The sequence below is a fragment of the Amphibalanus amphitrite genome, unplaced genomic scaffold, assembly GCF_019059575.1.
Source record: "Amphibalanus amphitrite isolate SeventyFive unplaced genomic scaffold, NRLGWU_Aamphi_draft 000900F_arrow, whole genome shotgun sequence".
Lineage (NCBI taxonomy): Eukaryota > Metazoa > Arthropoda > Thecostraca > Balanomorpha > Balanidae > Amphibalanus > Amphibalanus amphitrite.
In genome coordinates this window covers 224576-240183 of record NW_024882394.1, presented here as the reverse complement: position 1 = coordinate 240183, position 15608 = coordinate 224576, and the positions used below count along the sequence as shown (strand labels likewise).

The 15608-nt window shown below is 48.1% G+C and overlaps 1 protein-coding gene across 4 annotated transcripts in view; it reads left to right on the top strand.

Moving 5' to 3' along the window:
• The window catches only part of LOC122367843 (sodium- and chloride-dependent neutral and basic amino acid transporter B(0+)-like), a 46492-nt gene that overhangs the window by 20500 nt on the left and 10384 nt on the right, over positions 1-15608 (top strand). Inside the window, exon 1 of one of the 4 annotated variants that reach the window (XM_043341290.1) lies at positions 11753-11922. The exons of 1 other annotated variant lie outside the window; for it this stretch is intronic. In XM_043341290.1, the coding sequence (XP_043197225.1) occupies positions 11890-11922 (33 nt within the window). In that variant the 5' untranslated portion in view covers positions 11753-11889. Of the gene's footprint in view, positions 1-11752; positions 12153-15285; positions 15568-15608 lie in introns of those variants that run through there. 2 more of the 4 variants (XM_043341294.1, XM_043341292.1) reach the window with 2 other exon arrangements.

Below are 15608 nucleotides of genomic sequence, written 5' to 3'. Positions count from 1 at the left end.
GCAGAACTACAATTGCCGCATTATAAGATTATGATCAAGTTTTCTTTGAATTTATTGATTGACAAGAAAGTGCAATGCTTATCCGATATAATAAAACAGTGTCCAAGGCCTTGGAAGAACTATAAAACATATTCAGCAACGTATAAATTTTTGATACAGGCCATGACCTTTCACCTTGCCTCCGGGGAGGACCGCTCAGGAAGTCACATACCGAACGAGTCGAGGCCTTGCAGCGCGGCGGCAGAGAAGTGGATAAACCATCGCCAGATCTTTCGGTTACTTATGTTTCCAGAAGAATGAGGGGGGGGGGGGGTGGAGAGTGAGGGCTGTTTTCAACCCACTCACCAATCCTTTCCTTATTAACTTATAGCTTACCGAAAAAAATGCAACACAATTGTGGCCGTCACGAGATGTAGCGAAGAGTGCCTTAGCCACACCGGTTTTGAATAAACTTTAAGCATTGGAATTCAGGCCAGTGATCCTGAAGCATTATTTTATTTTTGTCGTGCATAAGCTGGGATGACGTGGTCCAAGTTAATTGCGAAGAAATGGTTTTAGTTCCAGAACATTTATGAGGCTAGTCGCGCCAAATAGTATACGTTTGTTGCAAAATGTCAAATAGAATGTTGACGTGCTATCCAGATGATGGAATTTATTTGACACAGTAAGTCAAAAGTGGCATCGTTAGTCATCCTGCATACCTATAAATCGATTCGTCACCTTGGTTCGAGCTCAATAGTTCTTTTCGCGGATGATCGGTTTCGTTTTCTTTCTTTTTTTTGGGGGGGGGAGACAGTTTATGAGCCAGTAACCACCCTCCCCAGTCCCCCAAACAACAATTGTTGACAAATACTGTGATGTCCTAAAAATGCCCTCAATTGTGTTACGTAGGGGAGAATGAGGTAAGTTGAGCCACTTTTTGTTTTTCGTAAGCTACAGGCTAACTTATTGATCATTTTTCTGCGTTTACGGGTTGGACGGACAGAGTGGTCATTCGCGCATGTAATGGTGGCCAGAAATGTTTCATACCGCTTATTTTTGTACTGAAAGGTTACGTCAAAAATCATCTTGCACGCTGCTCATCTTACCCCATTGGCGGGGTAAGTTGAGACACGTCGTGGGGAAAGTTGAGCATGGATAGAAAAAGCGAACCTCTTCTTTTCCCGGGCGCGGCGAAGAGTGGGCTCTTTTATTTACTCCATGGCATACATACTTATTTCACGTGACCTTGGCACCCACAACAATCAATGAGATAAACATTAGATAGTATATTTCACATGTTGTCATGTTGCTAATCACGAAACGACTATGGAAACACACAGAATATGTGCGCTGACTTTCAATTGCTATTCTGACCTGACATGATCTTGAGAAAAATAATCACAGGTTAAAGGTAATTTTGTTCGGGATTTAAAATTCTCAGACAAGATGCAACAATGATAAGGGCTATTTAATTTTCCGGGAAGTTGTAAAATTGATTGACTCCAGGGCACCAAAGAATCGTCGCAATACTTCGCTTTGCCGCGATTTATTGGTGAAAAACAGGGGGCGCGGTCTGCTTACCTCTACTTATATGTGTGGTGAGGGCTAATATTCATTTTATCTGTGTTGATGAATGTGCAACAATTTCTACATGAACTGAGATCAGTCCATATGAGTATGTTTTTTCTCACGGACAATGACAATATAAAAACAATGCGAATAAAACCAAACGTTTCGGACAACCACGTGCCTTCGTCAGTGGAGAAAAATAAGTGTATAGGTTTAACATCGATGAGAATTAAATGCGGCACCGTCTCGATCTGGCCAGCCGGGTTGCCGATAAAATACACAAATGTTTATAAGCTTCCATGATGTGCTTAAAAAACTGCTGAAAATATATCTTTAAAAAATAAAGATAAGTACTTCATCGATTTTCTCGAAAGAAAACATGTATGCCTAATTAATCATTTCTTGCCACTGACGGAGGCACTTTTTGTGCGAAACGTCTGGTTTTATTCGTATTGTTATTGTATTGTCATTCCCTGTGAGAAAAAAAAAGATAACTCTTCAGTTAGTAACCATACAGCGAAACTGCCTAATGTAACACAATTCACTGTGTATACGAAACCTATAAGTCCCTAAAAACAATCATATTTACAACTTTTAAAACGATACAGCTTATACAGCTTAGGCATACAATTTTTTCTGCATTAACCCTCGCATGTGTAGGGGGGGGGGGTCGGATGGACCCCCCCCCATGGTTTTTCGCGAATAACTCGCGTAAAAAGCGGCCGATCGCGACGAAACTTTCAGTACCCTCGCATTGATCAATTTGACACCTACCCTGAAAATTTCATGACCCTGACCCAAATGACCTTTGACCTGTGACCTCTTTTCCGAGACCATGTTTGGCCGGAATCGCGATTTCGCGTATGTCGGCTCGCACTAGCCGCGTGTTTGCAAGCTTTTCGTGGTTTCAAACGTTCAAACATGTGATTTGATGTTACTCCCGTGTGTGTCAAGGTCACCTGAAGGTCAGGTCAGGTCATTGACCTTTGGTGACCTCGGGTGACCTCGGGTCACTTTTTCGAGTTTGACATGTTTCTAGGCTAGTTTTTGGAGCTGAATTCGAATTTAGCAACCATTTGAACATTTACGAAGTAGTTTTGGTGACTTCGTAACATGTTACGAAGCTGTCAGAGGCGGTTGACACGTACTACGAATACCCGTCACGACGCCTACTGGTTGACCTGACCTGACCTGACCCGACCTGGTCTAAATGCTTCAAGACATCATCTGTGATCAAAACTAACACGATATTCGTGATCAGCACCCCGAAAAACCCCTTAGCAGCCACACTTTACGACTTTCTAACAGGTCCCGATTTTCCCGACTTTGGGTCATTGACCTGACCTGGAAGGTCAACCAATGACCTAGGACCTTAAAATTGGGTATCATCGGCTTCCTCTCGTCACGGGCAACACGCTCGTTTTTTCCGCGAAGCTCTAGCTCGATCAGGGGCCAAACGGCAAGGGGGGGTCCAACCGACCCCCCCCCCCCCCCTACACATTAGAAGCTGGCAAACGCCGCACACATGCGAGGGTTAAGATAATATTCATTTATCTCCACAGAATATGGTAAATTAGTGCTGCTGAAGTTCGCTTTCGAAGCGTCTCTTCCAGGCATTCCACAGCTCTCGTGCCATTTTGGATCACGGAACATGGCTGGGCGCAGGACAGGTCGTCTGCGAACTTGGACGGACCACGTGACCACCTCCTCCCCTCCCCCTCACTCCCGTCCCCTTCCCCAGCAGGGCGTCCGATCTAACCGCGCCCCAGGCAGTCGGCTCGGTCCGACCCTCCCTGGTCGAGCTTCGGCCCGGTGCCGCCTGGGTTTGTGCCGGGTGCAAAACTGGAGCAGTAACTACCGCCGGAACTAGTAGTCAGCACGACCATCGTCAGATGGCAGGAGTAAATGGAATAAGCGGTTCCAGGTTTCAGAAGGAATGGGGCAGGAAAAAGCGCTGAAAACAATGTTTTGCTCATATAGCCATAAAAAGTTCACTGAATTTGGAGAGCAGAACATCAGTTTAAAGCCCTTCAGATGGTGGTTTTAATAAGCACACAATCATTTCCCAGTTCACCTCCAACGGTGTCACAGGCAAAGAATACGCTGAAATACTAGTGTGTACAGAAGCAACTGCGGGTCCCTGTACACAATCCGCACATGGCGTATTATACCTGCGCTGCGTGGGTTGGGAACTCGCTTTCTGCGAGTACAAATATCCGCTGGTAGGGTGTCCAAATCAGCTGGAGGGTAAAGTACCCTCCAGTGGCGGCGTTCAAGGAGGAAAACGCCGCCAACCCGCCGGGATTCGAACCCGATATCTTTGATATTGCAAACCGATGCGCTACCAACTGCGCCACAGGCGACCTGACGCAAAGCGACTGAAATGTCGGTGTATATCAGATTAAAATGAAGAACTGACGGCGGACTCAATACAGAAAGTAAAAAGGCTTATCTTAGACAATTGACATGAATCCGCCTATAGTGTTTTAAATATTAAGGAATAGTTTGGACAAATATTTCATTTGCATCGGGAAAGATTTATTTTTACCACATGCCGAGATATCCCTTTAACATTAGCACGTGCATTTGGGAAATGGCTTCGGCCCGCCTCGGCTAATGTTGAAGGCAGGGGGGCGACACGGCTATTCACGCAATGTATTCATTTACGGGCCTCGCGGGGCCTCGCGATGACGCGGCTGGAGGCAACCACTCAGCGCGCTAGGATCCTTCCGGCGGGGCCGGGCGCCGTAAGGTGTGCAATGAATGGGCGGGCAGAGATGAGGTAGCCGGTAGGTATTGAATTTGAAATGACATGAGCAATTTGATGGGGAGAGAGAACGTTTCTAATGGAGCTTGGGATGGGGGAAAACCAAAAATATCACGGTCGGTTAACAGAGCTCCGACGGGGCCGGGCGCCGTACGGTGCGTAGTAATTTAGGCGGACAGACAGATGAGTTATCGGATTTAAATTGACCTTACCATCGGGCTCTCTGGTGGGATTTTAAGACGTTTTTACTTTTTAGTTAAGCTCAGGGTGGGGCAACCCGCTGGCGGATCCAAGGGAAGGCGTTTGGGACAAATGTTATCCCCCTGCACAGGCCCACATCCGGCGCAGCGTCCGAATTCGTTTTTCGAGAACAAAACGAAAACTTCACAACTTTTCTGAGGAAAATTTTATTGATCGAACTGCACAGCAGTGCGCAAGGAATCGAAATCCGATGTTTTTTTTATTCACAGAAACCTTTTTAGGGTATGCCCCCCGATGTGTTCAAGATCGCTTCCTGGATCCGCCAGTTAAGAATATGTCACGGTCGATTATCGAGCTTCGGCGGGACCTGGCGTTGTATACGTCGTGCCTACAATGAAGAGGCGTACAGACACCTCACCCCACATCCTACTGCTCTACCTGTGCCTCTATGTGTGAAGCACTGAAGTATCACGGAAGACCACAGGACCTGCGAGTCGACGAGGTGGCCGCCGGATACTGCAGCTCTCCGGAGTTGCCCGGGACCGAAGGTTTAACAGTAGTAATTTCACTGGTGGCGAATCCTCGTAATGTAAAGATCATATCCTCAAGGACATCCGTTACGATTTTATACTCCTAAACAATATGGCAGACCAATTATGCTTGCCTACGTTCAGGCATTATCCCTGATGCTTATCCGCCCACCCACTACAACATGTGTTGTCTGTCAATCAACCATCGCTCGACGACGGGATCCACTCTAACCATCGGTATTCGGTTGTCAATTCACCCACCCCGTTTCCCTAAAATAGACGGGTCAGGCTCGGCCTGGGTCCTAACGAGTCCTAGAATCGCCAGAGACGGGATCAGGTCGCCGTTATTGTACCGGTTTTGGCGTCTTTAGGTACCTACATATAGACAGCTTCGACCACGGACGTCGGACCGTTCTACGAATGTACGCACCATCCAGGCCTAAGATGCGTCGAGCTTTATAAGAATGCAGTCTAGATCAATCAACATAACAATGGTGGTATGCAAAAAACGCTTTAAAATCTCTCCCCGGCTCCCGCAACGTCCCAACGCTCCTCCGTTATACTCTCGCCCGATGCGTCCGCCGAGCCGGCTTGCCTCCAATGACGTCATCGGCCGGCCGACGGCGTTCAAGGTCAAACGGCTGGTGTCCTTACCTGGAGTTCTATAGCCTTGGTTGAAGGTATTTGGGAAACGATTCGGCCCTAGGGCTTTTTGATTTTCCCAGACAAAGTTTTACTGAATATTCTGAGCGGAAGAACCAATTTCAAAGAAGATATTTACGGATAGTGTGTTCACTAACAGCAACAGCAAAAGTAAGTGACGGCGTGTTTACATACTTTTGCTGTCAACGTAATTCAACTAAACAAGGTTATCGTTCCAATGCCAATGTATTTATTGCTGCAGAACATGGTCGGAATAATCATTATTTCTACATAATGCACGCAAAAAACGAACAATTTAAATGCGTGAAGCATCTTAACGTGCCACAATGAAACATTTGATATTGTTCCAGCTGGGATCCAAGACACGTTTGATTCAGCGTTTCACCCAATTTTTAGTTTTCCTCACGGTTTCCTCACTCCTGCTGGACTCCATATCTTTATTCTAACTTCTGGCGTTTCACCATCTTCATCCTCAGCTTTTTCAAACCATAAATAAGGAGGAAGTAGGAATTTCATCTTTCATGCTCAACGCAGCCTAATAATGAAAAACACAAACAAAATAATCACGGTGACTATAAATATGAACATAGTATTAATATAATGTTAACACAATATTAAGATTAAAGTGTAAAATATCAAATGAATATGATATTAACTGTTGCGCCGGTACGGCATGTGGTAAATCTCTTCCCAACCTTGGGCTGTGAAAATGCAGTTTTATTGTTTCTTATAGGTATCTTGGTTTTATTCACCTCGGTTTTTTGCTACGGACCTCGTGCCTACCGGCACTCGGTCCTCCGCACAAAAACCTCGGTGAATAAAACGCATTTTCCCAGCCCCGGTCGGGAATAGGGTAAGGTGCCTAATTAGCGACCCTTTCCGATTTGCGACCTACCTCCCTACAGAAAAACTGGCAGGAGAAAACGCGGTAAAAACATCGTCAAAAGGTCAGCCATACTTTGGTTATCAAATTAAATTATTTTCCGGTCGTCGATGTTTCTGGTGGGACGTTTCAGGTGAGTTTAAATAAAAATGACGAGTTTCTTATCCAAAAAGTGTGTGTTTGGGCCCTCTCTGATGAAAAGCGATGCACATTAGGATGATGCACCTTTTTTATTCTGAATCGACATTCCTTTTTCAATTGATTGCCGTTTTCCCATAGTGAATCGCTCAACTGTGCACAGCATGGCGGTTAAAAATGTGTCGCAACTCATATTTCCTATTTGCGCCTGACATGGTCGCAAATAGCTCAAGAAGGGAAAGAAAGGGGAAAAGGGAGAAATGAAAATGAGGTGTTGCTGAAGCTTGCAATGTGTGGCAGGGGATGCCAAATGTCGTCACCGACTGCAGGGGTGCCGAATTCAGCGCGGACCTCAAATATCATACGAGATAGCCCGCAAAATTTGGGTTTCCGCCTTCTTTTCACCTTCAGTGCATCACGTGATCAGTTTTTACTTACGTAAATGTGTTGGATAAACGTGCATGTTCGAGTGATTGAGTGCTATGCGTATAGGTTACCTTTTTGAGATCATATTTCATCTTTTCAGGCGTCGCATTTTTTGCCATTTTTAATATGGGGAAACCCATAGACTTATTAGCGACCCTCCCCGGTCGCTAACCGGGAAGAGTTCCCTATTAGCGTTTTTTGCAATGGTCTGCCAAAATGCTCACTACAAATAAGTTAGTGAATATTGGGGCAGAAAATGACTATATTTTAATAGAAAAATGAACGATCTCTCCGAAAATCAAGCCAGTAATACAGTGGCACCCACAGAGCGTGAGCAATGACGGTTCAAATTAAGGGGGTCGCTAATTAGGCACCTTACCCTATATAATCCAGGCTTATTTTTACCAATAAAATGTGCTAAGAACGGTCTGCAAACTTCACCACAATGCGCCAGATTCGCGGACTGCAGAATATTCTGCTGAGCGTTCCAGCGAAATATTATGTCGGCCAAGACGTGACGTCATCCAAACAATGATTCAAATGTCCCAAGCCCGTTAAGTACCCTCCTAACTCACAGAACGCAGCCCCACAGCTGTTACAGTTACGATTACAATTGCCTTGCACATCTCTACCCCTGCACAAGGCCTGCACAAGCACGCAGCCGAGCCGAAAAGCGACTATTGTGGCGCGTCTTATTTCAACACTCGTTTGAGCGTCGAAGTCAAAAGTATTAATTTCAAAACCAATGCCGTGCATCAGTGGGATATCTATTGGTAGGTATATCATAGGAACCTAGGTATAGCAGCCGACAAAGCCAGCTTCAGGAAACACCACCAACTTGTCACACAAGAGAAGGCGCCCACACAACGCGCCACAAATCATCAAAACATGGGTTGCGCGGGCTGAAGCAGGCCGGCGCATGCATGGCCTTGGACCGGCGTATGCAGGCTGCTGCAGGTTCCGCAGAAAAATCCAGAAAGTCCACGTGGTCATCAGCCATGACACATGCGTGATCAAGGCAACCTGCGTATAGCATGTCACCTACCTTGGCGCAGCGAGTTACACGATGCAAAACCTGCGTGATGCGCTTACTCCGTGGGCGCGAGTAACGCCTGCGGCCACAACCCGCTGCGGACGAGTGATTGACCCCGCCAGAGGAGGTTTCATGTATCCGCGCATGACGGGTTGCTGTTTTACCCGAGTATAGCGGGCGTTGACACCCGTGAAGCGGGTGAAAGCTACGATGATAACGGGATGCTCTGCGAAACGCGGGAAGCTAAACGGGTAGTCAGCCTACCCGGCAGCAAAAACTCGCGCAGAGCGGGTAATTTCTTCAAAATACCCGCGATACGCGGGCCAACTCGCAATCCGCGGGTTGAATTGTTTTCAGTGTAGCATCATGGGGCGGAAGCTCGTTTTTCCACCCCGTTTGATCCCTTTGCGCTCGGTGAACTGTATGCTGCGGCCTCCTTTTGTTTTCTGTTTGCGTATACCGTTCGACTGCTCCTGGAAACAGCGCTGGTAGGCCGCGGGCGGTCAAAACTTCAGATCTCACCAAAACTCATGGCCGACCACGCACACTACTCTGATGCGACGCGGCTACCGCGGCAAGTTTGTCTGATCCGCGCGCCAAACAATCGACGATTGTTACTTTTTCTTAGCTCTGTGACTTTTTAACGGATTTTTTATCGGAACTACTTATGATTCGACACGTTTGCTTCGTATAACATTTTAAAAATCGGCTGTAGGTATATGAGAGGCTGGATAAGTGGGTATTGTGGCGGGGCTCGGGTGAGTTTAAAGGGACTATTCCACCTTTAACCCTCGCCCTGGCAGGGCATTTTTCATAACACGACCTGGCAGGGGGGGGGTCGATGCGACCCCCCCCCCTCGCGATTGGCTCCTATGGCACCTAGAAACACCAAATTTGGTAGGTAGGTGGGCCCCCTGGAGTTCTCGCCCCTGTGCAAATTTGGTTGCTCTAGGTCGATATTTAGGGGGGTTTTGGGGGGTATAAATGTAAAAATTTCGCTAAAAACAGGGCAAAAGTTTTTCGCTTATAACTTTTGATCTAATTGAGATAAAGCAAAAAGAGAAGCACAAGTGAACTCAGCACGTCAAGGCGCGTCGAATGACATACTTTTTAGCTGGCTTAAGTGTACTTAAAGTTTTTCTTAAATTTTAAGTAAACTTTAATTAATTGATTAAGTTTAAGTTAACCAAATTGCATCATATCGCATATCATTCGATTCGGCTGATCATCAGGAACACAATGGTACCATTTTTTAAGCTCTAGCGTCATTATGTGCCAAGTTATTAGCAAAAACGTCATTTGACCTCAGTTGACCTCATTTGACCTGACCCATGGATAAGTACACCAAACAAAGAAGCACCAAGTGACCTGCTGTTAAGTACTGTGGTTTGAAAGCACAAAAGTGATAAAACGAAGCGGATATCTCCAGTATTTTCCGAATTTAGTATTTTCCCATAGGCTTAACATTATGACGTAATGACCTCTAACTGACCTCAGGTCAGTGACATCCAAAAAACCGGAATATATGTTATACAACTTGGTGAACTTAGCACATCCTGAAAGTTTGAAGGAAATCGGTCCAAAACTGTGAGTTGGACAGGTGCATAAAGAAAGTTGAAATTTGACCATGACCTTGTACCGGTTTTTCTGACCTGGTGACCTGACCCAAGGTCACCCGGACCTGAAATTTTCAGGTCATGTGTAAAAAGGTTGCCCCATAGGCTGTGCCAAATTTGGCGGCGCTGCGCGCCGCCGTTTTCACGCTATCTTAGAAAAACCTTAGGGGGGGGGGGGGTCGCATCGACCCCCCCCCTGCCAGGGCGAGGGTTAACATGGGATTTGAGTTGAGATAGCCAAGTTTGCGGCGAGGTTCAGAAACCACTATCTATCTAGGTTGCAACCCCCGCGGCCTCTTGGTGTTGAAGAAATTCGTTCCCTTCATTTGAAAATGGGCCTTGTACAAGGCCCTATCTTCAACATGGAGCGACCGTTAGTGTGACGTCACCTCGTTTAGTCATTCTGATTTAAATGGGTTTGTTCGTTGAAAAATCGCTTAAAACTTGGTCTGAACTTTGTTGTGGTGCCTACAGAGTAAAAAGAATCAGCTTTATGACAGTAATGTGGCCTGGGGAAGGAGGTAATTTTGGGCTGTGACGTCACATATTTGAAAGTTTGTGTTTGGAATATGGGAAGCCTAAGATGTTTAATGAAAAATAAATGCCAGAACCGTGTTCCTGGTCATCCAATCTATAAAGTCGGGCACAATTTAACTGGTTTTAACAACATTTTAGAAGGTGGGATAGTCCCTTTAAGAATATGAACAATAAAAGCCGACACTTGAGGACCATGAGGTCTTTGATCGATTGTAGCGGGGCTCGAGTGAGTTTAAGAATATAAACAATAAAAGCTGACCATTGAGGTCTTAAATCGTCCTTTTGAATTATATAAGGTCGAAAGGATTAAATGTGTTATCGTTTTTTTTTTTCGCCAAAATGTGTGAGTTTGACCATATGGCGTTCCAAGCATGTGCATATTCACTGCACATCGGTGCCTCTTCAGTTAAACAAATTCCCCCACACCCGAGTGCCATTGAATGACGCACATCCACCTTCCTCGAAAGCGCATCATCACCCTCAGCCTTGAACATACCCTACGCCCCTCGGCTGCTCCCATTTCCGTTCTGCCCTCCGCGCCTCGGCTGACGGCTCTCCGTCGCGGTTGGTGAGCCTCTCGGCACCAGGTGCACTACGGAGGGATCCCGACCCCCCTCTGCCTCTCTGACTCACAGACATCCGGCAGAGGCGCGCGTTACGCTACTGGGTGTGACGTCATGTTACGCTCCGTGACGCAGGGAGGGGTGGAGCAGGCACGGGGCACAGCTGGGGAGCCGGCACCTCGAGTCGGGCACACAGGTCATCGGCCCCTTACAAAGTGCAGGTAGTTACGGGGCAGTGTGGCCCCTCCGCCGCCCGGCGTGGTCGCTCTGTGTTGGTGTCGTTGTTTGTCGTACGATCGGTCACCAACTGCTGCTGCAGTCACCTCCGGATGCCAAACAAAGATTGCAAGATTGTTGTGGTAGTGAAGCCTGTGGGAACAACACAAAGATAAAAAATGACATGCGTTTTATGCTGAGGATGTCTTTTGCTGGGTGTAAAGGCACGGCACCTCATCCGTGGTTCCTCCGTGTTACTAATGATAACAATTAAATCCCCCAGATCGCGTTATATAGGTAGCCGTTTTAACTGCATACGCTGGAGATAAACGCAATGTTTCAGGCGATTTGATTTATCTTGCGACTTTGTTTAGCCTGGTAGTCTCGGTCATAACCGTACGAATCGCTACAGGTGCCCATACCGTAACAAGAGACCCTTGAGAAAGCCACAAAAACCCACTCATATAGCCACCGCCTTCTCGCTCGGCCCAGTTGTTTTTCTGTGGTCAGTTTCCGGGTAGGGCCGCGCGGTGGCAGCACCGTCGGTTGACCGGTGCAGCTGATCTCCAGGCTACCTGGACGGGGGGAGGGAGGGGAGGGTGGGGAGGAGGGGGTGGATGACGCAGACGGCAGCGGCGTCAGCCTGGCCGGCGGGAGGTCGACCGCGGCGCCGCGCCGGGGTCAGTCGACGGGCCAGCGGCGGGGCAGAGCGGAGCTGCGTGTTGGTTGGAGGAGGGTGCGAGCAATCAGAGGACCGTACAGGAGATGCCCTCCCATTCTCACAGCTATAATGTCAGCGTGAGTACGAACTGGCTGAGGCAGGGGAGGGTGATCAGTGTCCTTGACACGATCAGAAGGTCAGAGAAGGGAGAGTTGGTGGGACCGATAGGCGTCAGGAGCAGTGGTGATCGGGAGAGAGGTGTTTGTTGCACGTCAGAGAGCCCTGCCAACCGACTGCTGACACAGGTTTACGGATCACAAAAACGGCGTACGATCTCGGACAGCAAATGACCTGATGGGATTTTCAGGTAAGGCTGTTCCATTCATTCTGTCTATCGTGGTTTCTTACATTGATGGAGGCATAGATGGAGGGTTTGATTTGCGTCTGCAAGAAACAGACGTGCATAATATAAGATTTATATATAAAACGTACTTTTACATTTTGTACAATATCAATTTTTCCCGTTCTGGCAAGCTTTCAGTTTGTGAATTTCACACGATCATGCTGCACCGATTTACCCGAGCACTGCAGCGCTATAGCCGTGGCGTCACGTCGGCTCCCATTTCCCAAGGCTCGCCAAAGCTCTGCCGTGTCCATCCGGTTCCCGAACTCGCGTGACATAGCACACACGCTCCACTGCTCTGAGTGCCCGAGGCGACATGTATCCAGGGCAGAGGAAAGCCGGTCTCTGTCCCTCGGGACTGCAATAGTTAGCCACGGCTAAAGGGAAGGAACCATGATAGTAGGTATGTAGTTTAGTTGTGGGAATGGCCTTCGTTTGGTGCGGTTCAACGCCCCACATCGCATTATTTATGTTCCTCATGCATGTTTGAAGCCAGGGGATGATACTAAATTGGGACGCTGCACTCGTATGAGTCGGGGCAATAAAATCGTGTTGAATTTATATTCCTAGTAGTGATCAATACTGGTTTGATCACCTAATCCCGGATGTTTGGATTATGTGGTCTGGCTCAGGGACTCAGGGCTCCCAATTAGTTTATTGAGTGGCATTACGGTATACTCGTAGAAGACCGGCACCACGGTGTCGCCCCTGCCATCTGTGGTAAACTTGACGCCGTGGAGGTCCTGGGACCCCTCCCTCTACCGTGGCTGTTTTGGGGCACTTACCTGGAATTTGGGATGCCCTCCGCAAACACGTAAACAGGGTGCTGAAAACACCTATTAAACTGCACTCACGCATCGGAAACTGATAAGCACCGCTATTTCAGGAGCACTCGACTTCTGCCTTATTGCTCTCTGAATGGTTTTGTGCGAGATAAAATTTGAGAGAAGGGCCGCTGAATGAGGACAGGTTACATAATCTTTCTTGAGACATGGGGGTATTATGGAGCATTAAAACGCTCCCCGTTACGCATTCATAAGCAGCATAATATCGCGCATATCAATCGCATTTCATCGATATGTCAAATCCCGAGCGCTTTTCCAGCAGCAGGCATTGTATCCCCTGGCCAACAAACCCATCACCCCATGCAATCACGTTAGCCTTGTCCCTCTCTGGCCGTGCAGACTCTAGCTCACCGCCGCGGTAATATATCCACCTGTTGAATCTTTAATGACCATGCAGCGGTGCTGTTCGGGGTACTACCATCCAGCGCGGCGCCCTGAGTTCGAGCCAGGTGACATGGTCACGCTGGCAGTGCGTGGTGGGTCGGAGGACGGGACTGGCCGTGCCGTTAAGTCCTGTCCGCTTCTGAGGGACGGCGCGGGGACGACAGCGCGCCCTTGACCTCCTAGTGGGGTAGATACGGAGAACGATAGGGGAGAGGGGCGGAGGAGATGAGTTGCTGATTCAGAGGACCTCGGTAGCCTCTGGAGTCAGCTGATGCTGAGATCGGAAATCATAGATTGACGGCGATAAGAGATTGGGTAATGGTTTTGCAAAGGAGTGATGTTTAGATGCTCTATAGGTAGCTGCCAGCTGTTTGATTCTTACTTATGTTCGGGAGCATGAATATCTGTCTAATCGTGAATTGTTGACTTATCAGCCACTTGGCCAATGAATCGTTGATAAAGGATCGTTACGGATAGTTAACGTCATCGGTCATGGTGCAAACATACCAGATTAGCTTTATACCAAGACACGTCCACAGTTGAAGCCAGTAGCCCATTACTATGTTTACGCCTCTCATTCCAAGCGCCGCGGGCCGTTAGGGAGTCGGAATCACAGCGATAGCCAACTCAGGTCGTGAACTCTGACGCCGCTCTGACCTGTAACGGAGAGGTCAGAACGAGTGAGAGCAAAACAGCAATAACAACAGAACTCCTGGGGACCGAGACTCACCACCCGGGTCAGCCCGCTAATAACGACCTCTGAAACAGCTGTTCGGACAACTGGCAGCGTTGCCTATCGGTGTTGTTCTTGTCGCACCTGATTGAAATGCCACCGAAATGGGTCGTAGGTATTGCCTAATCATCTTCGAGGCGCCACAGCCTTTTTCTTCACAGCTACTATCTGACCAATGCTTCCAATCAGTCACTTTTCGCAGTGTCATGGTCCTCTCGTCATTACGTCTCCTCTCTCTTGACTAGTCTCTTACTCAATCTCTCCACCACCTTTGTCCTGTGCTGTGACCTCTAATAGCTCTCTCTCTCTCTCTCTCTCTCTCTCTCTCTCTCTCTCTCTCTCTCTCTCTCTCTCTCTCTCTCTCTCTCTCTCTCTCTCTCTCTCTCTCTCTCTCTCTCTCTCTCTCTCTCTCTCTCTCTCTCTCTCTCTCTCTCTCTCTCTCTCTCTCTCTCTCTCTCCCCTCTCTGTTTTCTCCATTGGTAATCCAACGTCTTCACCTGATGGCCTCTGCACGTCCAGCCACGCGACGCAAACTCCCGCACCAACAGTCACTGTTCGACCTTCTCTTCCCTTGCCGGTAACGACCGACTCAGTCAGCCCAATCACCTCTCGTGACGTCAGCCGGTAACTCTGTGTGAGAAGCAGCAACTGCGCCGGTGTGAGCACCAGCGCAGCTGCGGCGCGATGCTGGCATTTGCGGCTCGTTGGTTGCAGAGTGATTCACGCAGGCAAACTCTCAATGAAGCTACGGTTCGCTGAGCACGCAATACGCACCGTAAAAATACACGGGCATGCGCATTGAATATCCATTCTCTCACTCACTCTTGCAGAAGAGCCGCCACAGCTAACCAGTTTTGACACATCTAGAATTACGCCAGAGCAGTGTCAAGAATGTGGCATCTCTAATCGGCGATTGATTGTCATCCCTAAGAGCCAAACAATTAAGGCTTCATTCATTAGTTTCTTGGAATCCGCTGGGCGGCCGTTAGAACACCTCAAGTCACCTTCCATTAGAGATGGGACTATCGTTTCTAGCCGATCGCAGCCCATCTTATCGCGTTTGCGTCGCCCTGACATCCAAGGTCAACCAAGGTCGGCCGAGGGCTTCAGTAAGCCCGCGCGCCTCGCCCAGTCTCAAGGTTACAGGTGAAGCGTCAAAACAGCACACTGCCGCCGGCGGGACTGGGTGCGTCGTCGCCAGTTTCACGGTGGTTGGTGGGAGCGGAGGGACGTGTAGCTAGTAGGAGCGAGCAGACGAGTGTGTGACGTGTGGTGTTCAGCCTGTGTGCTGGGGAGAGGTGGGCTGAGGTGCGGTGGAAAACGCATTGTGGTGCGGTGGAGATCAGCTATAGGCGCAGCCGTAAATGAGGACCGGTAAACGAAGTTCGACTGAATTGACTTATCATCATTCCGGAAGGTAATGTAAATCGTTCCAGACTATCTTTCTCTCAACAATTA